Below are 24,884 nucleotides of genomic sequence, written 5' to 3'. Positions count from 1 at the left end.
TGCTATTTTCTTTTTTTTTTTTTTTTTTTTTTTTTTTCTCCTCTTTATTTTTCTTTCCTTTCTTTTTCCTCTTCTTCTCTTATTTCATTTCACTTTTCCTTTCCGTACCTGAGAAAGCTCCCTTCCCCCTCCCCCCTCCTCCCTTCCCCCCCAGCCTCTCTCCCCTGCCTCCCCCGAGCAGCACGCAGTCCCCCCAGCCCCCTCAGCGCCGCCGTGAGCCGCCGGCCGGGTTGCCCCGTTGGCCATGCGGGGGCGCCGCGTCGCAGACGCGCCTCTTCTCTAAGCATTACGGTAGGAGGGCCGGGGCGCGCCTCTTCCACCTGCCAGCGGGCTTTAAAGTTGCAGCCGGCCAGGACGCGCGATGATTCGGATCCCGCAGCCCGGGGCGGGCGGGCAGCCGCCAGGGCGTAGCGCGGTTCCGCTGCGGGAGCGGGGACGGGGCGCGTCCCACCCCGTAACTTCGGGGGAGGTTTTTCCCCTCGCTCCCCCTCGCTAGATTTTTTGGTGGCAAAAGAGGGCCGGGGGCAGGAGGGGGGGGCGTTGCGCCGGGGGGAGCCTCATGTCTGCGGCAGGTCACCCGCGCGGCTCGGGCGCCGGCCCCGGCGCTGCCGCGGATTACCGCGCCTCCTCGCCCGTGGAGCGGCCGGGTGGCCGCGGGTAGCGCTAACGCCGTCTGGCGCCGCAGCCCCTCCGAGGCGAGCCATGGAGCCCGGCGCGACCCCCGACCTCCGCGACGTCGAGCAGAAGCTGGGGCGCAAAGTGCCCGAGAGCCTGGCGCGGCCGCTGCGCGGGGAGGAGCACCCGGGCCGCGCAGCCGCCGCCGCCGAGCCTGCTCGCGGCCCCGCTGCGGCCCCCGGCCGGCGCCGCGCCGCCGCCCTCGCGCGTCTGGAGACCAAACTTCGCCTCCTGAGGCAGGAGATGGTGAGTAGCCGGGCGCCGAGGGAGCTCCGAGGAGGCGCTCGCAGCGCTACGCACGGCGGCGCCCCCCAGGCCCCGCTCTCCTGGGCCGGCCCGCTCGGCGCGGGCAGCGCCCCCGTACTGCGGGCGGGAGCGCCAGGAGCGGCTGCGCGGCGCCCCGAGCCCTGACCTCGCCGTGGCCCGGTGCGGCCGGGGGACAGCGGGGAGACCGCCTGCGTGTGAGGCGGCTGAGCTGGCCGGCCCGAGGGCGAGAGGTTCTGCAGGCTTCTTGCAGAGTGACAGCTGGATGGGTCGCTGCCACCTGCCCTTCTTCTGACGTCTAGTTAAAAGCCCTGAATGTTGGTGTATCAATAAACAAAATAACACCTTCATCTCGCTGTTCTAAATGTATTCTCTACATCGCAGCTCTTTCCTGGTGACTTCTCGTATCTGAAGAGACTCTGGAGGTCATGGAATTGGAAGCTCAGATATTCCAGTTCTGGGCAGTGTTTTTCAGAGGTTTATTTAGTTCCAGACAGTAATCCTTCATCAAATGCCTATTTGTAACATGACTGGGAAATTTATTTGTGGCTACTTATTTCAGAACTTCTCGCGTACTTACTGTCTTAAAACAGAAGCTTACCTGCCTCTTTAAGAAAATTTTCAGCAGTGCCACAAAACTGCCTTGTTAAGGCAAAACAAAAGGAACCACTGCACTCTTTGCGAGCAAAAAAGCAAGTCAGCAAATACTGAGTTGTTAGCGGGTACTATTCTGACAGTAGGGAGTTCTACACACTCGAGCCCATTCTGCTTTGTTTTGGGTTTTTTATTTTTTATTTTTCAGATAACAATCATTATTTGAGATCTCCAACAACTTTTTTAGGTAGTGGTTCTTCTCATGGTTCTTACCGCATTGCTTACTTGATCAAGATCTGTACAATTTCCTTGTTGGGATGAAGATTTTGCTGGCAACTTACTGAGGTGACTTGATGCAAACACTAAATGTGTAAGCACAATGCTGGTGAAGGAAGGAGAGTTTTTAAAGAATAACTGGCAAAGAGGAAAGAGAAATCAAGAGTGGATATCCCAGGTGTTAATAGCCAAGATTGTGACCTCAATCTTGAGTCACTTATATCCCACTTAGTGTCTTGTGGCTTCATAGGTTTTAAGAAATGCTTGCAGAGCTATCATTGCATTTTAGTGCAACAATCACTGTAAATTTGTTGTTAACACAGTTCAAACACTGTCAGCATCCTTCTTGTCAATTATCAAAATTTTTAACTTGCATCAGGGTTTAGAGTGTGTATAGGTTATAGTGTAAAACTCTTAGGGGAATTGAGCTGCAAAGGAAGCAAATAAGGCAGTCAGTTTTCAGCGTGACTGCTGAGACCTGTAATGACAGGCGTATTAAGGGATAAAAATCAAGTGACTTGAGTTCATTGTGTTTTCCTTATAAGTTGATCTCTTCTTCTACGTTACATGTGAAGTTTCATGCCACAATGTTCAATTTGCTGATTTTCTGTTTTTCACCTTTTTCTCTCAGCTCTCAGAGTGAAGTGAACATGTTTTAGACTCAGCATCCTTGACCTCTCCTGTTTTAATGTCTGACTTACTGTTTTTTGCATGTAAACAGGGAAGTGTCCAGGTAGATTTTTACTATCTCCTGAGGAGACTCCCCGACCTCTCTGGGCAAGTTAATGCAGTGCTCTGTCATCCTCAAAGTATAGAATTTTTTCTCCTGCTTGTATGCAACGTCTGTGTTCCAGTTCGTTTCCATTGCCCCTTATTCTGTTGCTGCACACTGCAGAAATGAGCACAGTCCCATCCACTTGACTTCTTCCTTTTAGATATTCATCAGCATTGATAAGATCTCCCCATTTCTTCATAAAGAAGATGCTCCAGGCCCCTAGTAATCTCAGTAGCACTGTGCTGGAAACTCCCTAGAAGTTCCCAGAACTGAGCAGAATACTCCAAGCCTCACCAATGCTCCAACGCTCGTTTGACCTCACCAGGACAGAGAGGAGGGGAAGGACCATATTCCTCGACCAGCTAGCCACGCTCATTTTTATGCATTATAGAATACCATTGGCTTTCTTGACCACAAGGGCAGACTGCCGGCTCACGGCCAACCTGTTGTCCACCAGAACACCTATGTCCTTTGCCACAGAGCTCTGTTCCAGCAGGTCATCCCTAACCAGTACTGACACATGTGCTTATTCCTCCACAGGTGCATAGCTCTGCACTTACCCGTGTTGAATCTTATAAGGTTCCTCTCTGCCCAACTTTCTAGTCTATCCAGACTTCACTGAAAGGCAGCACATCCTTCTGGTGCCTCAGACACTTCTCCCAGCTTTGTGTCATCTGCAAACTTGCTGAGCGTGTGCTCTTTCCGTTCATCCAGGCCACTGATGATGTTTCAGTACTAACTCCTGGGGAATTGCTAGCTACAGCCTTCAACTAGACTATGCCCGCTAATCACAACCCTCCAAGCTCTTCCAGTCAGCCAGTTCTCAACCCACTGTTCTCAATCCAGAATCCACAATCACTGTTCACTTGTCTATCCCACACTTCTTAAACTTTCCTATGAGGAAGTTACGGGTGAAGTGTCAAAGGCCTTGCTAAAGCAAGGTAGCCAACATCCACTGCTCTTTCCTCATCTATCCAGCTTGTCATGGCATCATAGTAGGCTACCAGGTTGATCAACAATGATTTCCCTTTGGTGAATCCATGTTGGCTACTCCCGATAACCTTCTTCTCTTCCATTTGCTTGATGATGACATCCAAAATAAGCTGTTACATCATCTTCCCAGAGGTGGAGGCGTAGCTGATAGGGCTGTACTTTCCTGTCCTCTCCTTCTTGCTCTTTTTCAGGACTGTAGTGACATTGGCTTCCCTTCAGGTCTCAGACACTTCTCCCACTCTGCATGACCTTTCAAAGATGATAATGAGTGGTCACTTCAGCACTTGTGTGCATCTCATTGAGGCCCATGGATTTGTGCAGCAAGTTTACCTAGATGGTCTCTGACAGATCCTCCTCAACTGGTGGGAAATCTTCTTTTCTCATCGAGGAATATGGTCCTCCCCCTCCTCTCTGTCCTGGTGAGGTCAGATGAGCGTTGGAGTATTGGTGAGGCTTGGAGTATCCTGCTCAGTTCTGGGAACTTCTAGGGAGTTTCCAGCACAGTGCTACTGAGATTACTAGGGGCCTGGAGCATCTTCTTTATGAAGAAATGGGGAGATCTTATCAAGTCTTCTTTTATTCTTCTCTCTCCTACCTGCAGTATCTAGAATTGCTGAGGGGCAGCGTTAGCACTGAAGACTGAATCAAAGAAGGCATTCAGTAATTCTGACTTCCCAGTGTCCTCCACTACCAGGGCACTCAACTCATTCAGCAGTGAACGTACATTTTCCCTAGCCTTCCTTTTGCTACTGACATACTTGAAGAAGTCTTTCTTGTTTTCCTCAACGTCCCTCATCAGATTTAATTCCAAGTGGGAAGGCCTTAGCCTTCCTTGTGTCACTGTGTATTCCTGCATGCTCGGATAGTGTTCATCTATTCCTCTCATGTAGCCAGACCCTTTTATCACATTCAGTAGACTTTCTTCTTCCATTTGAGTTTTCCCATGAGCTTCTTTACTCATTGATGCAGGTCTTTTGCCACCTTCACTTGATTCACTTAGAGATGCACCAGTTTTGAATTTGGAGGAAGTGGTGCTTGGATGTCAACCAAATCTCTTGAGTCCCCTTCCAATGCTCTAACCCATGAGATACTTCCAAGTAGGTCCTTGAAGAAGTCAGAGTTGGCTCTCCTGAAATCCAAGGTTTCAATCTTACTTATTGCCTTATTTCTTAAATCAAAAGAATTCTGTTACACATCTCTCCATTTGAATTTTATTCTGTGTATGCCCATTAAGCTTTATAATGACTATTCTTTCTATCAGGTAAGGTATAGATACTCTAAATATTTTTTGTGTCATCATCTGTTTTCTGTAATCCAGAATTTGGAATTGAACTATTTTCTTGTGGCTATCCTCTAGTTTCTTTAGTAACGTATTCTCCTCTATCTGTAGGATTTCTTCAGGTTCATAACCTGAACCTGGGTACCTTCTGGGTTTTTCTTGTGACTTTGTAAAGGCATGATCAATTTAAAAGCAATATATGGTAAAAATAACTGTTTCTGTATCTGTTTCTTTTCTTCTGAACATCATTTCCGAAACAACTAGAAGTACTATCTATCTTCTCAGTATTTCTTGTCAAAACCTACTATATTATTCTTTGGCTCTCATGAGTACCTGAGAGGCCTTGAATGGGTAGAAAACTAGGTAGTATCTGCTGCAGTAGTAAGCATGCAAAAAACTGAAAAAATTAGAAGCTGAGAAAATCAAGAGACATCTATCATGCTACCTTTTCATAGTTGCTCTGTAGTATCTGCTTCTGCAGCACAGATTTTTCAGATATATACATGCACGGTTTATTCTGCTTACTTGACTCAGGCTTTAGACAATTTTTTTTAATAGGCATTTGCTAACCAGTGTTTTTCAGATTTGTTCATATTCTTACTCATGTTTAAGATTATTTGTATAGTCACATGGAAAACTTGAGATTAACTGGTGTGCTGACATCTTCATCTTTAACGTTGGCCAATCTATGTTGACAAATTTCAACAACATCTGAGAAACAAAGCAATTTTATAATCAGCACATGAGTAAAATTTGATCTTTTATTGCATTTAAATGCATGATGATTCCAAAGCTTTTCATTGTGCTAAGAATGTATTTTATTGTTAGCTATTTTTTATCATCTCATTTCTACCCAGAGCATCCACAAAGTACCTGTGTTTTCTACAGGTACTCTATTGTTTGTCCCCTGACAGTAAAGAACAAGGAAAACACACCTGAACCTGGTTGTGATGCTTAGGAGTGGACTTTAAGGCTAATCTCTGGACGTATGTATCTTTTCAGTGGCCAGTGTAAATTCATCTGTACAGACATGGAAATAGGTGTGACTTCTCCTCATTTTAAAATGAGAAATCTCATCTCATCCATCTCATGCACATTTTCCTTTTGTCACCAATGAAATCAATTTTTCTGTTCTTCCAACTACTTTCTACATTCATCATCTTCAGATAAACATTCTAAATCAGCTGGGTTGGATTCTTTTAAGAAGAGATAGGTGGTGGAAATTTTGAGATGCCTGCCATCAAGTTGCCATGTACTTGGGCCTGGAAGAGCATGAATTACATGGTGGATGTGATTGATGTGATTACCTCTCACGTGTTACCTGCTGCAGGAGAACATTAAGTGATGTAATCATATCCCTATTTAACTTAGATGTAGAATGTTTATCTGTGACAGATTGATAGGTGCATAGGGGTAAAACTGTACATCTGCTGACTGAGGCTTGCATTTTGATTGCTTGATCCTTTTGCTATATTGAGTGTTCTTTTTCCCTGGAGCCTAATTTTTTTCTTTTTTTTAGTCAATGAAATCATGCACAGAATACCACACTGTCTCTTTTGAAATGTTTCTACTTTCTCGAGATAAAGACCTGCTGAGCCAGGGGGCCTTCAGTTTTTACAGTGCTGCTGTACTGATAATCCTGGAAACCTTTGAGGCCTAAGTCCACTGCATAGCAAGAAAAGCAAGTTGCAGATGCTAGCACAGGTCAAAATGTTCTTTTCTGGTCAACCTAGAATGTATTGAATACATACATCTCATACATACATCTCTTATATCTGCAGCCCTATTTCTGGTGTCTCCTGCTCAACTATGCATATAACTTCAGCAGCTACACACAGCAGTAAGTAATCAGCAGGGTTCTTTCTGGAGCCTTAAATGCCACTGCTTCTTCAGAAGCCTCATTTCTCTTTCACAAGCTGTGTGTTTATTCAAAGGGAGAATTTCTTAAGAAAACTTTAAGAAAAAAGGTGATGTGATTTTTTTTTTTTAATTTCAGTTTTGTTTTGTTTTGTTTTGTTTTGTTTTCCAAATCAACAGTCTGTTGCATTTTTGAAAGCTAAAAATGTTCAATGGAGTGTAGTCAGTCTGCACATGGAGTACAAACACTACCAACTTTGCATAAGAATAGTTGGGGCCAGAAAAAAAGGTGAATTATGTCTTCAAAGTGAGAGATAAACTTTTAGATGAGTTTCTTTCCAGTGAACATTGTTGAGAATCAAACATTGTTAATGAGTGAAGGCCAAGCTGGATATTCTGAATGCAGCTGTTTTCAGGGAGAAGGGATAAAAAAGTTGAAACAATCCTGTTTTGAAGAAGCTGAGTATGCCAGATTTGTACTAAAGCTGTTTGGGACAGAGGTATGTCTATGCTTTCTCATTAGCTGAGTTTTCTCTCCCTTTGCTCTAATAGTTCTGTTCTAGAATAACCATTTTAAAAGCTGATTAACACAAAGGCCTGGCAAAATGAAGCAGAACAAATGGCACTTGTACTCATTGGAATTAAAGCAAATATGATCATTACAATGCCAGTCCTCTTTTTCTCCTTCTCCTTCTCCTTCTCCTTCTCCTTCTCCTTCTCCTTCTCCTTCTCCTTCTCCTTCTCCTTCTCCTTCTCCTTCTCCTTCTCCTTCTCCTTCTCCTTCTCCTTCTCCTTCTCCTTCTCCTTCTCCTTCTCCTTCTCCTTCTCCTTCTCCTTCTCCTTCTCCTTCTCCTTCTCCTGTCTGTGTCTCTGTCTCTTTCTCTCTCTCTCTTTTTTTTTTTTTTAAAGCATTTTTACATATCCTTAGCACATAAGTGAAGGTGTATATTGGAGATCTGCTCTAACTTTCTTTTACTAGCTTTTACAGTTTTGAGCAATTTCAATTTGTCTTTGATTTGTTAGATTCATAACTGTGGCTATCTCTGCCATTATTAACTTTTTAAAAGATATTCCTAAACAGTAAACTATTGACTTGAAGTGCCTCTTTAACACTTGCTGTAGGTACAGACTGCTACTTTTACTGTTTCTCACAGTGACATCAACTGACCTTCTTGAAGGCAAGGTCTGGGTTAGTATGTCTAGTCAGCAATGCAGAGTATTGTATCAGATGCTATCAGATTTTTATTAGCTTAATTGAAATTTTTGTTTAAAAACTTGATTGAAGATGAAATCTTAGCTATAAAATTACTAGTGACTAAGCTTCAGGCCTTGGTAGGAAGTCTGATTTGCTTAGTAAGCAATTATTCAGTAAACCCCTAAAGTGAGGCTCCTTTTAGGAGTAAGAAAAAAAAAAAAAAAAAAAAAAAAGAAGTAGAAATTAACTTATTTCTATGGGTCCAATGGAATTTCACTGAAAATGGTGATAGTTTTTGATCTTGCTAACAAGTTCAGATTTGCAATGTGTGGTGGAGGACTTAGTAATTTTAGGCAGCATTACAGTGGGCAGGGTGTTGTGGTTGAAAGAGATTTATAGGTTGACAGATTGATACTTTGGGAAAATTACCAAATCTATCAAGAAAATAATTTCTGCCGGAACGTTGCCAATTTTTTTTGTCTTTAAAGACCGTCTTCAGAAGTAAAAGGTGAGCAAGTTTATTTAACTTCTGAATTCATACTTACTGCTATTAGCAAATCTAATGCAGTCCCTGATAAAAGGACTTGAATTCTGGAAAGCATCCATGTTGCACTCAGTCTGTACTTCCGGTCATTCTTACTCAGCCATACCAGCTGCTGAAGGGTTTAAGTCCCCAGGAAATACATGCGTGCTTACCTTATTAATTACTGCTTGTTCAGGAGTCAGTGAAACTTTGCAGATAACTGAGCTAGCAGTATCAGTGTGAATTTGCAAAGAGACTGTCACAGTAGCGTTATGGGTACTTCACTGCGCTTGAAGATCCAGTTAGACAGTCAGATTACAAACGACATTTTTTGTCAGCCCTGATTTGAAATAATGTACATTATCATTTCATGGTGTTTCTTTCCTGATTACTTTGTTTCAAAGATGGAGGAAGAATTTTGTCTTTGAAGTTGTTTTTTAAAATCTGATTAGTGACATTTCATAATGAAAAGATGTGGGGTTTTGCTGAAAGCCAGATGGCATATGCACAGAGCTCTAGAGTTTAAGCGACTTACAGCATCTTTTGCAAATGGCAAACTTGCTGTTGAAATCAGCAGAACTGACTTTTGTGCGGATACTTGTGACTAACAATAGTTAAAAATAATCTTTCCTGTGTAAACTGGACAATACCTACATTGACCAGAGATGACCAGCCTATAAATGCACTTTTAATTTTTATTTTAAAAAGAAATCCCTAACAGTAACTTGTTTAAAAAAAAAAAAAAAATGCATTTTCACTTTTTTTAAGAATTGCAAGATTCTTTGTCTGTCTTTGCTTTCAAGCTTGAAGCACAGTAAACTTTCAGCATTTGATATGTTTATTTCCTAAGGGTTTCATTCTTGTCCACGTCCTAAAAAAGAGACTGGATTCTAGAATCTGGAGCAAATGATGGTGAACATACAGGAGTATAAAGAGAGAATATCAGATCTGCTGAAAAGTAATTCTAATTTGATGTGATTAAATGCGATTTCTCTCTTAGATTTTTACCTGCATTTATAACCATAATAGTTATGGTATCTTACATAGAACCAGCTGTTGGTTTCCAGATTACTAATTGCAAAGATAAAGTCATCTGAACATAAAAATTTGTAGGAGATCTTGTAATAAAAAAAAAGAAGAATATTTAGGTACAAACGCAGACTTGTAGCCTTTCCTTTACAGTTCTCACTGTTATGAGACTGCTAATCAGTGATGGATTTTCTAGTTCTGGATTACTTGCCCCATGTTGATTGTTTCTTCTGTTGAATTTTGGCTTCAAATTGCCGTTATCCTTACTAATGTGGGACTGGGGCCAGTGCAGCTGGGGCACCTGGACTCTTTGAAGGCTGTAAAATCTCTATGCATAGCAATACTAAGGTCACCTCAGATCAGAGAGTCTTCATTCTACAAAGCCTGTAATTTTATATATAGGAATTTGTAAATTCTAACTGAAACATAGGTAACAGGCAGTGCTTGAAACTTAGCATATTTTTTATGAATGCAAACCTTCTGTACTGGAGATGTATTGAAAATTCATGAGTCTGTAAGTTCTGATGACTGCAAATAGCTTGAGCCTTGCTCCAAAATAACTACAACAAAAAATGGCTATATGCAGATGTATCAGAAAACTGTTAAGTATACATCTTCAGTGCTGAAGAACTGTTAATTATAGTTGTTAAAAATACATGTATATATATAATAAAATAACTAAAGAAGGAAGCAGGACAAACTTGAATTTGGACTGTAGTGTGAGGGCATCTATCAACAAAGCAATTATAAAGAACAGGATAACCCAGTTCGGGTCAGTAAATTTACTGGGTGCATTAGGAAAAATAACTTCTGTAAGACATTTCATGTGTCTGGCTTTCTCATGAGAAAAGTCTGGAGTGTACTCTGGGTGTACTTTGGTAGATTAAGTTGTTAATTCTGCAGTGCTGTGTCCTTGTTTTCAAGCACTGTTCAGAAGTACCATCATTGCCATTGGATAACTTCAGTTAATGACAAAAGGGAAACCTAATACTAAGAGTTTTAAACCTGTGAATGTTGACCTTTTCAGACACTTAATAAACATTAACTTTTCTGTGGCAGAGAGACTAAGTTATTCAAGGTCTGGAGAAGGACTGAAGAGAACTAGGTGGGAGTGACACCTGCAGAACTTGAGGATGAAGCAGAAATATTTGTTCTGAAATACTGAGTACAGTAAGAACCGTTGAGGAGATTAATAATTAAAACAGTTATGTTTTTTTAATGTAGAAAATAAAACATTCTTGCACAGCTATTCTTTGCAGTTAAGGATATGACTGGTGCCCTATTAGCTGAATGAGTACATACCAGATCTAGCTGGAAAGACATTTCTACCTCGCTCACCACAGTAATGCTATTTATGAAGTAGTAAGTCTTGCTCTGAGTGTAGGTAGGTTTGGGGTTTGATTTTGCAGTGTACTAGAGCTATGTGTACATATAAAAGGCCCTGCCATCTCTAGTGTGAGCTACATTCTTATTCTGTGTCTAGAACATGTTGTAGCTGTATCAATAGAACCTATGATGTCAGAGAGTTTTTTTGTGTTTCTGTTGATATGGATACACTGTAATTTAATTGCATTGCTGTTTGTTCTTCAAGTCCATAGGTGTCTGACTAGAATACTTAGTTATTCAGTAGTTGTTGAATTCACAACTGCATAGCAATTTCTGTCAAATTAATGCATCTCTATTGATTGTACCTTCAATGTCTGGATTCTTTGTCATAAGGTAACTATTACTGGAGGATGTGTTTTTGAGAAAAATAGTACTTTTATTTGTTGAAGTAATCCTCTTTTTCATAGTTTTTAAACATTTTCTCTTTGTCATTTAGCTGTGTGCAGCTTAGGCATCAGCGGTTTTCTTTCCATGTCCATATTTGTCTCTAGTGAGAACTGGGTTATGTCCAAAGTGAGCAATGTATCCATTAAGCACATCCTGTGATCCAGTCTTCCAGTTCTGAAAAGCTATTCAGTTAAGTACCTCAATAGTTTGCAAGCTCCACAGGATTCTTTATTGTGAAGAGTTCATTATAGCCTGCTGGAAGGAATTCTTGTAGGCCTCATTTATAGAGCTTTGAGTGATACGAGCAACTCACCTCAAGGTTTTATCAAATCTAGAGGCAGACATGGATGGTCAGTTGTTTCAGAAGTGCCCTACACACTGTTCCAGCAATGAGTGCCTTTGTCTTCCAGCAGAGGATGATGTGTGAAATAAAATCCAGCTGAGCATTTCCTCCTTGACTCTGCTCCAAAGGACGTTTTTCTCCTTCCATAAGAGGAGTAGAGGAAAGAACACTGGAGAGTTTAAATGTTGTACATATGCCAACTGTTACTGTTAGCTACTCTCTTTTTCATGACTATCCAGTCATTCCATAAGTATGGAGAAGTCAAGACACAGCTATTCAACTCTGTATTTGCCAGTCTAATTCTTCTCCCTTCCTATCAACCAGGCAATTTTTAATATTTATCAAAGAAATGATATGGCAAATTTGTTAGGTAATAGGAAGCACAGACACATTAAGCTGCCCGGGTAAGTTATTTGAGTGCTTCATTTACTGTGCTGTAAAACAAACTACCCGCAGTACTCTATGGGTCTGCTGGGTGCAATATAGGTGAAGTGAAAACATTTAATGCCTCTGAGGCAGTGCTGAATTGCTGTTTAAATACTGTGAGTTTCAGATTTAATAAACACTTTACTGGCTTAATTTGTAAATTCATTCACTGTAGTTAGATACCAATTGCATTCATGACTAAAGTCCTCCCAAAAGGAGAATCATTTTGTTGCACTGCCTCTTTGGCCTGCTACCCTATTGCTGTTGAAAGAGGTGCACATCCAAGACTTAAGATCTAACAAATGGATTGAGCACTGAGCTCAACCCAAGCTCCTATGTTTAGGCTCAAGGGCAAAAGAAAAAGAAAAAAAAAAAAAGAACAGCTCAGCTGCTTTGCATTTTTCTGGTTCATTTTTGGGTTCTTCTGCAGAATCTCTACTAGTTTAAAGAAATGTTCTGTTTGAAATTATTGAACTCCTTTTTGTGACTAAGATGTGTGCTTATAAGGCATAGCAAACACTATTAGAGTACACAGCTCTAAAAATAGGAAGTATTTGCTGAAAAAAATGTTTTAGTTTATAAAGATTCAGATTCTGACCTTGACTCTTCCAGTAATTAAAAATGACAGGGAAAAAGAGACCTAGTAACAAGGAGAGAGAACTATGAAGCATATGAACATACAAGCAGAAGTCGGATCTACATCAGTTTGCTACCTCTTCAGAAAACAAGCAAGATGAAAGGTGCCTTTCAGTGGCTCTTCTGGTCTTACTGCAAGCCCAAATTTGTGTTCTGTGTTAGGATGCTAACTCATTCTGTTGTTTCTGTTGGTCAAAGCCAAACAATATGTATTTAGAACAAAGCAAACATGGAAATGCAACTATGACAACATAATGCTTTTATGTAACTTTGTACACAAGTATCCTTTCTGTGGAAGCAAGGTCTTTAATTAAAATAAATTCGGATTAGTCTGTGCATAAACATGCAGAATTTGAGAATTTATACCAGGAGTCATTGTAGACTCAAGAGACTTCAGGCTATAGTTCTAGATTTGTCAAAAGTGCTTGGTTAAGAGAGGAGTGAACGTGAAGCCAGAGTAGTAAGTTTTAGAGGACTTACTTTATCTATGATTACAAGTGCATTTGGCCTTCACAGTGCCATTTCAACCCCTGTAACTGTCAGTAGGCCTGATTCTTGCAATACACTGAAATACTTTGGACTGTAGTGGTAGCCTGTGGCAGGTTCCTAGAATTGCAGGGTTTGTAAAAGAAAATCGTAAATCCTTCAGAAGTAGAGAATAAAGTCTCTGTGCAAGAGAAGAGCAGCATTACTAGCATACCAGAACAGCAGTTATTTTCTTCCACACCAAATACCAATAGAATTTACTTACTGCTTTGGTAGTTTGTGGCATTAACTGCCTGTGGCTGAAACAGTGGAGACAGTTGCTGTTTTCTCAGATGGGTTAATTCACGGTGACCATCAGCTCTTATAGTTGTACATTCACAATTGCAGAGCAGTCATACCATTTCAGAGGAAAAATAAAGCAACCCCAGCACCAACTCAGTGTTTAAACTTTATTTCTTTTGCTTGGTCATTTCTCTCCTAAGTTTATTTTAATTTTTGTTCTGTTGAACTTCAGTGACCAAAGGACATTAAAAGAAATCTATCCATCTAGTCCAGTTTGCGTGCAAAAGTGTCCAGGTAGATTTTGAGTATCTCCAAAGCAGGAGACTCCACAGCCTCTGGACAGCCTGTTCCAGTGCTCTGTCACTTTCAAAGTAAAGAACTTGTTCCAGATGTTTGTATGGAACTTCTTGTGTTTCAGTTTGTTCTCATTACCTCTTTTCCTGTTGCTGGATAAGAGCCTGGCCCTATCTTCTTTACACGTGACCTTCAGATATTTTATAAATGTTAATAAGATCCACTCTCAGTTTTCACCAGTCTGGACAGTCCCAGATCTCTCCACTTCTCTAGAAGATCTCCATCTTTCTCCAATAGAGGAGCCCTGACTTAGACACTTCTCCAGATGTGGCCTCACCAGGGCAGAGCAGAGGGGAAGGATCACCTCCCTCAGACTGCTGGACACACTGTTTTCAATGTAGCCCAGGATATCATTGGCCTTCATGGCCAGCCTGTTGCCCACCAGAACACCTAGGTCCTTCTCTGCAGATCTCCTCTCCAGAAGGTCAGCCACTGCCTGTATTGATGTATGCCTTGCAACCTGCCGAGCACATTATTTCGGTGTATTATGTAGAAGCATACCTATGAAAAGGATTTAAAAAAAGACTTAAAAACTGCAGCAACCTACTTGGCTGATGTGTTGGCTAAGTTGAATAATTCAGCTTGCTGAAATGGTGCTAATTTCCTGTTTGCTTTTAGTTTTTTAACCTTGAGATCCCAGTTACAGATTGGTTGCTAGTTGTTCAACCCTTTCTTCATGAGTAAGAAAGAGATAGAAGGACTTAACTATAAACATCTGGAAGTTTGGAAGCATATTTTTGGTTGAAGGTCTCAGAATATGCAATTTTGCTTCATTTCATCTCAGAGATCTCAAATTTGCTAGTACTTTCTGATGAGCATAAAGTTAATGTATCTATAGTAATAAACAGTAATTTTGCAGGATATTGATTGCAGTGATGGCTGAAGTTTTTCTTTTAAAAGCAAAAATAAGGCTGGATCTGAAAGACACTGAATTGCTAATAGTCCACAGATTAAACTTAAGTAAAGAAAGGCGGGGAAGGATAAGAGACTCATTTGATAAGACGTACAGTAATTTTTGTTACATACTTTTAAAAAGATTTAGCTCATAAACATTTGTAACACTTCTGCAGATAAACAGATCAGCATTTCACTTCTTTGTTAAAGCAGTTCTAAGATGACACGTGATCGCTGACAATTACAAGGCTATCTTGAAACCTATCTTGAAGATTTTTATTCTTAGTCAGATAAACGTTCAGTAAGTGAGACAGAAGTTTTGCTGCTAGTAAAGATTTGGCTATTTGATTAAAAATATGCTTTAATAAAACTCTCCCATCTCCAAGGCCACAGAATTTTTACAAACAGAATACAACTTTGGACCCTGGGGAGACTCAGTCAAATATTTGATTATTTTTTTTTAACCTTGTATCTCTCTGGTAATATTGCAAAAGTAGGCTTGAATTTCAAGAAAGTTTTGATTTATTCCCAGCAGTAAAACTATTATATCTCAGTTCTGACTTGAATAAAAGAAGTATTGGTGGAAGTGGTTTTGTTTAGTCCTCTGATTTGGTTTGGGTTTTGTTTTTTTAATAAAGAGTAACAAGTAGAGGATTACTGTTGTCTATGTTCCAGCATCATTTTCAAGTTTTGTATATACATTAAGAAAAACCCATGGTCTTCTATCTCTTTTTTTACTTCTGCATTTTTTCTGCATTTTTATGCAGTGCTATATTAAAATTAATAATTTAAAGGAGTGAATATAGGGCCAAAGTCCTGAGCAACCTAGCCTAATTCAGAAAGAACAGGTATTTTTAGGAGCTTGTTTTGATCATGACGACGAGCGTAAGGCAAACATTGAAAGATGGTGAAAAAAAATCTGTTTCAATATGCTATTGCACTCCAGTGGTATCTCATACTGGTGGAGAGAAAACGTACAGTCCTGTGTTGTGATTCTCCATCTATCTACTGTAACACTTTTCAACACCATTTGCTACTGCTGCTTATTGACCCGCATGTTTATAGTGCCATTATCTTGTCTGTCAACATATGTAGGTCCATACCATGACATTTTCTGGGACACTTTCACCTCTGTCATAATAGATACATTTCCAAGGTCAGATGTCTCTTCTATGACTACAGTATGGGATAGTTAGAAATATTCAGTGAAAATTTCATGCTGTATTAGAAACTTTTTACTCAAACTGTTACAGTTCCTCACTGCTTCCTTTCATGTAAATTCAGCTAAGCTTTAAAATAATCTGCAGGAAGTTTTGTATTCATTCGTCCTCCTGAGACTTCATTTTTCTCTCAGTGTTTCAGTATCTAAAGTTCTGTTCTAGCCTTTATTTTATTGAGGCAGGGAGTACAGACTTAACCAATTACCTTTTTCTTTTTATTATTCTTCTGTTATTTGCTATTAGCTCTATGGAATATATTTCTCTCTGATAACAGTCACTATATCTACTTAGATTTTATGCTTAGGTTCTTCTTTTTCACAATAAGATAAAAAGGCCTCCAAATCGTGAGGATTTTACTGTATGTTAATGCAAATGATAGGTTGTCCACAGTCAGAAGCAAGTGTGATGTAGATTCCAGAAAGGAGGAAAAAGACCTTAAGTTCCAATTTTTTATTAGACAGGTAATGTAATGAAACAATTGCACAACTTGATCGCTTATGTTTTCCTGCATGTCTGAAGGGATCAATAAGTATGTAAAAAACTCACATATGAACGTAGGACTTTGTAGGAGAAATGTAAATAACCAGTACTGTAGTTTACTGTATCAAAAGATAACCGTAATAGCATATTGTTTTATTCATATACTTGCAAGACATGCCTTTGAAACTAGTTTGTTGAATTACTCTCAGTACTTACTGAGTGCTCTGCCTTCTGATTATTTTGGTGGTGGCTCAGGTATGATCTAATCACTTCCTTGTTTTAGGTAATGAGATTTTGGTTTCAGGTGTTTTTTCTTCCTCTGACTTGAAGTACAGAATTCTGTTTGTATAAGGAGAATGTTCTCTAGGTGATGTCAGATAACATGGCCTCTCTTCCTGCCTCCAAGTTTAGAAACCTTATTTGCCAAGCTAGGTTATGTTACTACCAAATTTTATACAAAGACTTGCAGTAATGTGTATTGTAAACACTTGGTTCAGGATTGCTTTGGAACTGCAGCAGGTTGAAAAGAGATGATGACTAGGCTGGAACTTCTTTTTAAGCTAACAAGATCAAGAGCACATACTGAAAACTTAATAGCTGCTTTTTTTCTAACAGCTGGGATTTCAGTGGCTGAAGTGAATGCTGCCTAAAAATATACTGTGAATTTTAATTTTTGGATTCTTTACAAGTAACACAAAAATAAATAATTGTTTTTTGCAAAAGAATGGAAAAAGTAAGCTGTCAAGAATGCTTCTGTAACATTCTGTAAGAATGTTTTTATAGTGACTCATTACAAAAATGCGGCTGAGAAAGGTCAGTGTAATTTGCTCTGCTTGCGGAAATGAACTTGATCAGTAAACTGCAACTTCAAATCAAAGACAGTTCTGATAAAGTGAAATTTGTTTAGGTAGCCTTTGTATGTGCCTTGTATTGCTTGGAGATTACCACAACCATGAAAAACACAAGAAAGAAGTAAAAAAAACATTCAGTAGTGCCTTGTGACTCAAATCTGTGCTGGAAGACAATAGAAAGGAAGAAAGCTGTCTTCTTTTTATTTAAGTCACTCTGAAAGTAATGCCTCCTATTTATTTTCATGGAAAGTACAACATATGCAAAGACTACAATAACACTCCTTGAAGGAAATTCTCAGCTACAAAACAATATTCATCAACATAGTCACCACCATTATTTATGCTTTTTCACCAGTATGAACAAGAGCCTGCATGCTGTGCTTGTGAAAATCTGCATGGCCATCAGAACATGGTTTGTATTTCATTTTGCTGTCACTACTGCTGAAATGCCCCACCTAGCAGCTCTCTGCACACTGTTTGGTCTCCATAAGCATTCAGTAAGTGCCAATAAATGTCAGTGGGTGCCATGTGTTCCACACGGAAGTTTAATTCCATACCTTTGCTTCATCCATACTTCCATTTTTTTTAGACTGCCCCTCTGCTGCCATCACACTGCAACAAAATGTAATGGAATATTTGTTCAACCCGTACTGTCATATCACCAACATCTGGCTCTGATGTCATGGGCCGGAAGAATAAAATAGGAGGCATTACTTTCAGAGCAGCCCTCATATATATGTAACTATTGACTGAAATTTAAAGAAGGGATGTGTTTTACACAGATCAGTGTGAGGTAAATTACAGTCTGATACACATGGCATGGATGAGAACTCAAGCATTTTCCTCAACCTACTGACTATCTTATCTCTGAGGCTGAGGCTGAACTTTGTTTCTGCCTCATTTTTATATGCTTCTTAAGAAACTTATCAAATGAGAGAGCTCACACAGTATCAGGCTGGTTGGTTGGACTAGATGGAACCACTGCAGTGCTTGAATTAATGAATACTGGTTCACTTTGTGATGGAGTAGATGTGGAACATTCTGACAAGCAGTTACAGTTTTACCTGTGAGTAGATGATTCCTTCTGGCTGGGGATGATTAACTTGTGTGCTTGCTTGCACTCTAGGATGTAAAAACTCTCTAGCTTGTTAACAAGTAATGCTGAAGACTGTGTTCAAATTCAGAAGTCAAACTAGACACCATTGCCCAAAGTGGTTTAATTATGTAAAGAACCTCATGCAAACATCCTGAATAAGTTAGGCAGTTTTGAAACTGGCAGATTTAAAATCTTGCACATGACTATGTGCTAATTAAAGTGGGTTGGAACTTGTGCACAGCCTATTAATTACTCTGTATATTTAAGAATCAGGAATTTTACCCTTGTTTGTAAAAGGTGGTTTTATTTTAGATCTGTTAAATGGAAGAAGAGGCATCTCACTCTCTCACTGTTGTTGAGAAGCTATTTTAGTATCGTTCTGAGCCTGCTAACCTTCATGTCATATGTGCTGCATTTTATAGTTATTGCTTAGTGAGCAAAGGCTGTGTGTTTGTGACCACATTTAACCCTGTTGTGAGTGTGCGAGCTCAGTGATTCTAATTAAGTAACTTAATTGATTCGCACATTCTGAGTATTGGAGTTCAAATAAATTGCTAAGTGTCTTTCTAGTTTGTTATGCAAATTCTCACACAGAATTGGTTGATGTTTTACTTACGAATTTTATAACTTTTTGTATTTGCTTACTAAATTTGGTTGTCTTACTTTGTCTCACGCAGTCTGACCAAAATAAGCTTGGTTCTTATGAGGAAGCTGACTTCTCAAGATTAAAAATAAATTATTGTTTAGACATTGACAAATATATTTTTATATATTTTATATCTCAGATAAATTCATGGAATTCATTATTCCATGAAAAACTGATGTAAAGAAAGAAAGGAGTTATAGGCATAGGTGGGTAACTAAAACTATCCTGAATGACACAGGAAAGTGAATAGGAAAGCAGAAAGCTGTCCGTGGCATACCCTCAGAAAGTCAGGTAGCAATAACACTAATACTCTTGAACTGTGGTGTCATAAAGGCCTTTGGAAAGCATGGAAAGACTCTCTTAGTTTAAATTCTGTTTGTAAAAATTGCAATACAGATGGATGTGTCAATATTAACAACAGGTAGAATTACCTTCTATTGTGTTAATTCTTTCTACAAGTCTGCTCATGCTCTGGGCCACCAAGCTGCCTGCAGTGACTGCTCTCATGCAGTTCCACTTTACTGTGTGATACCTGTCCAAAATTATACTGCTTCAAAAATATGAATTCCATGCTGTCCAGTCCTTGATTGGTGTTTGAGTCCTACAAAGGATCCTGTGCAGAACTTGGTATCTGAGCTAGATGACTTAACTCCTTGAATCCATTAGACTGTAGGTTTACAACTCCTTGTCTTACCGTGACTTATTGCCTGTTGCTCTAAATGATCGGTCCTGACAGAAATACTTGGTTATATCAGCATGCTCATTTTCTTTCTCTTTATTGATGGACTCATTGCAACACACAGCATAAAGGCGTTGAGTAAAAAAAAAAATAAATGAAAGGAATATCTTTTAAATAAACTTAGGAATATCTTTTCCTCAGACCACTATTTATAATTGTTGTTAGTATCACTGCAGAATTCCTGTAGTTAGAAGAAGAAAAAGAAGCGCATGAATCCAGGAATCTAAAAGAGAGCGAACTAAGGAAGTGAACTAGTGAGGTTTGAGAGATTAAAAGGACACATTGTGTTGAATTTTTTTAGCTTTCTTGGTTTGGAGGTGAGGGAGACTCATGGTATGTGGAGCTGACTGGAAACCGTGCCTTCAGAACACATGGCTGGAAAACACAAATCCATTTTGCCAAGTTGCAAGTGCAACTTTGATTCAAAGGTAAAATGACTAAACTAGGACAGCTAATGTGTTCTTCTGGGGAGTTGCCAAGAGATGTTAATAGTTCTTGTTAACAGCCCTAATCATGAGTTTTTACTAAAATCGATAACCTACTCACATCCTTTCTGAAAAGCACTGTACACATAGAAATAATGGAAATACTTGTATATGTCTGTGTTATATGTTTCTGTGTGAGTGTACACAGATGTGTATGTGCACACACATGTGTGTTTGTAGATATATATATATGCATATATAAATAAATTATCTGTGTAATGGAGTCATATGTGTGACGTGCTGACAGTATTGCACCTCTGATTATGGAGGACCATAAGCAGGGCTATGTGTGTAAAGGAAGCAGTCTCTTATTAGAACAACCAGTGGAGGAGAATTGTATGAAACATATACAGGTGGTTCAGGCCAGATATCCCTTCCACACTGAAGGTCTGATAGTGTCTGAATGTTAATCTGTTATGTACTAATCAGTCTATGCTACCAGACCGTGTTAACCAAAAGGTCGTTGTGGTCATTTTCATTTTCAGTCTTTTTTCTTGCCCTGACTACCCATTCAATGTTATACATTTAAGATATGTATATTGAAATTATCCAAACTATCCAACAGGATACATATGCAAGCCTGTAACCAGAATTTGATTTTCTCTGTCTTATCAAAGTATCCTTATTGCTGTATGCTAAGATATGCACCTTCCCTGTAGTGGTGCTGTACTCTACCTTAAACTCTGTGGAAACTATTCTGGAATACCTATATTAACTATGATTCAGTCCATTCAGATTATTTCTGAAGTGCACCTGTTACTGTGCATAACAAATGAAGCTGTCAAATGTAATGAGATTGTGTTGTTTTTAGACCCTCTGATTGACCCCTTTTGGAACATACTCGTTAACTCTAACAGACAAGTAAGTTGCAGCTGTGTATTTGGGCACCAACTTATGTAATTATTCCTGGGCTAAAGCAGAAGGCAATAAAAGTCATAGATGAGAAAAACATTGTTAAAGAAAGATGACACTTGCAGACTTTTTTTTAGTGTTTGCTTTAGGAAAAGTACACTCTTGGTATAGGAGACTTGGGACTAAGTGTCAGTTTGGAGGAAGGAATCAAGCCAACTGAATCTGAAACTTATGAGATGTCCATCGTACCTAAAAGTAGTTGTTTCACTGGTGATGTATTACTGTTAGCTCCATTAAATTTCATTTTAATCATCCTTTTGGGAAATTGTGGTCTCCATACATGCTTATATACAACAAAATTACTGAAGTCTACAGTTGCAATTGGGAAGCTGGGTAATTTGCTGCTGTCACAACAGCGTTGTTGCTGAACAAATGATTTATAGTGATTTATGGGTAGGAGTAGAAGAACTGACTTAAAAATGAGAGATACAAAATGGTCAATCTCTTTTCAAAACCTCACATCTGAAACAGTGATAGATGAACATTATTGTTAAAACAGTAAGTGATAAAGCTATTTTGCATGTTAAATTCTGTGGTACTGGAGTGAGGCTACTACAGAAGTCTTTTTAGGGACTGGATGAGACGACCAGGAACACATCTGAAAATTATACAGACAGTCTGGTACTAGCAAAGCTTGAAGGTAATCACTCATTATCTCCTGCTAGCAAATGGATGCACAGAGTTTTCAAGCAGTAGCTATTGGGAAAACCAAACCAGTCTTCTATTGCTGAGCGCAGCCATATGGCCTGGAATATCCCTTTGGTTATTTCTGGTTAGTGTTCCAACTGTCCCCTCCAAACCTCTTTTCCATCTCCAGCCTGTTTGACAGTGAGAAATAAAGCAGGTCTTGACACTGCAAAAGGACTGTTCAGCAATAGCTAAAACATTGGTACTCTGTGTTTTGTTCACTGAGCTAAAATACAGTATCTGCACTCTGAAGCATCCCAACCAGAGCCTGTGCAATCTTCTGTTGTGTCTAACGGAGTAAAAATGCATTAATATTTTTTTGAAAACCATATCGTGTCAGTGTAATTTGGGATATTGAGAAGAGCTGGCATTTGAGTATGTAAAAAAACACATCCAAATTTTACTCTTGGCAGAAAAATGACAGTGCCATTTCTTCCTGAGAAGAAATCGAATTTCTGATTCGATTCCAGTCAATTGTGTACGAACAATACAAATGCTTGACTTCTATGTAATAATTGGAGAATATCGTAAAGTGCCTATTGTCTGGCATAGGAGATCGTACTATTGATGAAATTTTCAACATACTGTTTTGTCTTTTGAGTTGTTGGAAAGCTAAGATGTTATTGATCTATGTAAGAGAAGTATTTAGTGCATGTTAATGTGTTAGAGATTGTGGCACAGATTTATGTAGAGAAGTATACCCAGTGCATGTCTTAAATTGTTGATGTGTCAAGCATGTAGTGTGCTTTATCAGTACAATTAAAGAACATGATGAAATATGACACAAATTACATGCTGGACATGATGTCCCATGTATTCATCAAGTCTTTTTCCAGTGGTTTTAAACAAGTATGCCCTATGTTGACACTGTGGCAAAAGTTTATCTAGGCCCAGATCTCACTGAGAATTTGGTTCTATTGATACATCAGACATTTAGTAGTAGTTCTGAGCTGCTATTGCAAAGGGCAGCAGCACTGGCAAGGTTGCAGACTAACACTGTTTTCTTATGAGGATTTAGCTGAGACTCCCTTGTATGACTGGGCAGTTGTTCCACAGATCACACCAGGAATGGCAGTACCCTGTGGCTTTCCACACTTGACCACATGGGCAAAACCTGAATTATCTTCAGTTTATTAGATTACCTTTTCAGTGTTATCACTTGTTTCATGAGATGAATAGGAGATTCCAGAGAAACCTTTTGCAAACACTGGTTATTTCAGATAACAAAGAAGAGATCAATTATTAATTAAACACTAAGGCCTCAATTTTGTGTGTCATCTCATTGTGGAAATTTCAGTAAAAGTGGTTTGTTAAATTTGTCTAATAAGAGAAGCATAAAGGTTGTTTATTTATTATATCTGAGAAATGCAGCACTGTAATATGCGTTTACCATTAACATGATATAGGCATTAGGAATTACCATTAATCCTTTACCTATTACACTTCTATTTGTATGCATCAACCACGACAATTAAGCTGTGAAGTAGGACTCAGTGTGTATTTTAATTAGTTATTTTGCACAAATTGCCACGCTTGCAGACTTTGTGGACTAATAACTTTCATCAAATATGAGATTAAATAATTTGAATTTTACAGTTTTAACAAGCGCATCTGTTTCTACTCTCAGGAATTTGTTCTGCAGCTTGCAACATGAGCAATGGTGCAGCAGGAATAAATGTTAAGGATTCATAAACCTTTTTCCAAATAACTCACATCTGAAAATTTTAGATTACCCTAGTAGGCTTAACAAGAAGGACCTGAGGTAAATGCCTAGCTACTTATATCTGCTCAGTTGCTGAAAGTAGTTTTAAATGGACACAGATTTATGTTACACTTTTCTGAATAATAGAAGTTATCCCCAGAAATTGTCATAGTAAATATTTTTCATCCAATAATAATATTATAGTAGCATGTGTACAAGTCTTGTTGATTACCATTCCTATTAATGGACTGTTTACATAGTCTGATCAGATTCCCTCTTGAACTTCACTGAAAGGGAGAGTCAGATTGAGTATTAGGTGGTGGGACACTGGAATAGGTTCCCCAGGGCAATGGTCATGGCACCAAATTTTTCAGAGTTCAAGAAACTTGCAGACAACTCTCTCAGAAAAATTGATTTTTACATGATCCTATGTGGAGCAACAAGTTGAACTCATCTTTGTGAGTTTCTTCCAGTTTTGGAGATTTTATGATTCTATGAAAGTGTAGAAATACTTTTTTTTTTTTTTTTTTTTTTTTTAAACTGAGTATTTAAATAGATGTCAAATGTGAGATTTTAATCCATCTATTGCCTCCAGCTTGTTGTTTGGAGTTCGATTTTAGAGAAAATCAGTAATCTTTTTTATTACTTTTGCTTTGTAGATTAATCTCCGTGCCACTGATGTGAAACTTATGCGACAACTACTCATCATCAATGAAAGTATTGAATCAATCAAGTGGATGATTGAAGAGAAAGGCATTGCCAGCAGAGGGAGCAGTTTGAGTGGCAGCCTGTGCAGCTTATTGGAAAGTCAGGACACATCCTTCCATGGCAGCTGTAGCAGTTTACAGGACTGTAGTGATGGTCTGGATGGAATATCAGTGGGAAGCTACTTGGACACTTTAGTTGATGATGTTCCTGGTCACCAAACACCTCCTGATGTAGACCAGTTCAGTGATTCCTCTATTATGGAAGACTCACATAAGCATCCCAAAATTGATTCAGATGAGTACTACTGTTTTGGTTAATAAAAGCGAGTTCCAGTGGGACATTCATGCACTTGTATTTATCCTTTTTCTTTGCTGCTATTTTATTTCACATGCAAAAAATCCAAACTTCTCTTGGAAGAAAAATATACTATTATATTTTGATTCCACTTCAGAACTATTTTGTTTCTTCTAACACATTTCCTCCTCAAAAAGTTGTCTGCCTCTCTCCTCCTTGCCTTTTCTTTCTTTTAATTTATTGTTGCAATTTTTCTTTTTGTTGCTTTTTTTTTCTTCATTACTAATTACTATATTTACAAGTCTTTAAAAGTGGTGAAGGAGAAGCTTTATCTTTAAAGTGAGACTTCAGGGGATGACAGCATCAATTTTGTACTCGTTGGCAATAAAATATATTCTGATAAATAAAAA

General features: G+C 39.1%; 1 protein-coding gene across 1 annotated transcript; it reads left to right on the top strand.

Moving 5' to 3' along the window:
• The first annotated feature begins 354 nt into the window (after positions 1-354).
• On the top strand, positions 355-24,884 carry LURAP1L (leucine rich adaptor protein 1 like). Its single transcript, XM_052700917.1, has 2 exons — positions 355-921; positions 24,132-24,884. Exons 1-2 carry the CDS (start codon positions 703-705, stop codon positions 24,495-24,497), a joined length of 585 nt encoding a protein of 194 aa, XP_052556877.1. The 5' UTR covers positions 355-702; the 3' UTR covers positions 24,498-24,884.

Source organism: Tympanuchus pallidicinctus, unplaced genomic scaffold (assembly GCF_026119805.1).
Source record: "Tympanuchus pallidicinctus isolate F22 unplaced genomic scaffold, pur_lepc_1.0 scaffold4, whole genome shotgun sequence".
Taxonomy (NCBI): Eukaryota; Metazoa; Chordata; class Aves; order Galliformes; family Phasianidae; genus Tympanuchus; species Tympanuchus pallidicinctus.
The sequence above is the reverse complement of the archived record's forward strand: the minus strand, read 5'-3'. Positions and strand labels throughout refer to the sequence as shown.

Bases quoted from the DNA above. Each gene is read 5' to 3' on its own strand.
- LURAP1L (XM_052700917.1), top strand. From the start codon at position 703: ATGGAGCCCGGCGCGACCCCCGACCTCCGCGACGTCGAGCAGAAGCTG. The intron at 922-24,131 runs GTGAGTAGCCGG...TTTGCTTTGTAG, and splicing joins GCCTCCTGAGGCAGGAGATG to ATTAATCTCCGTGCCACTGA.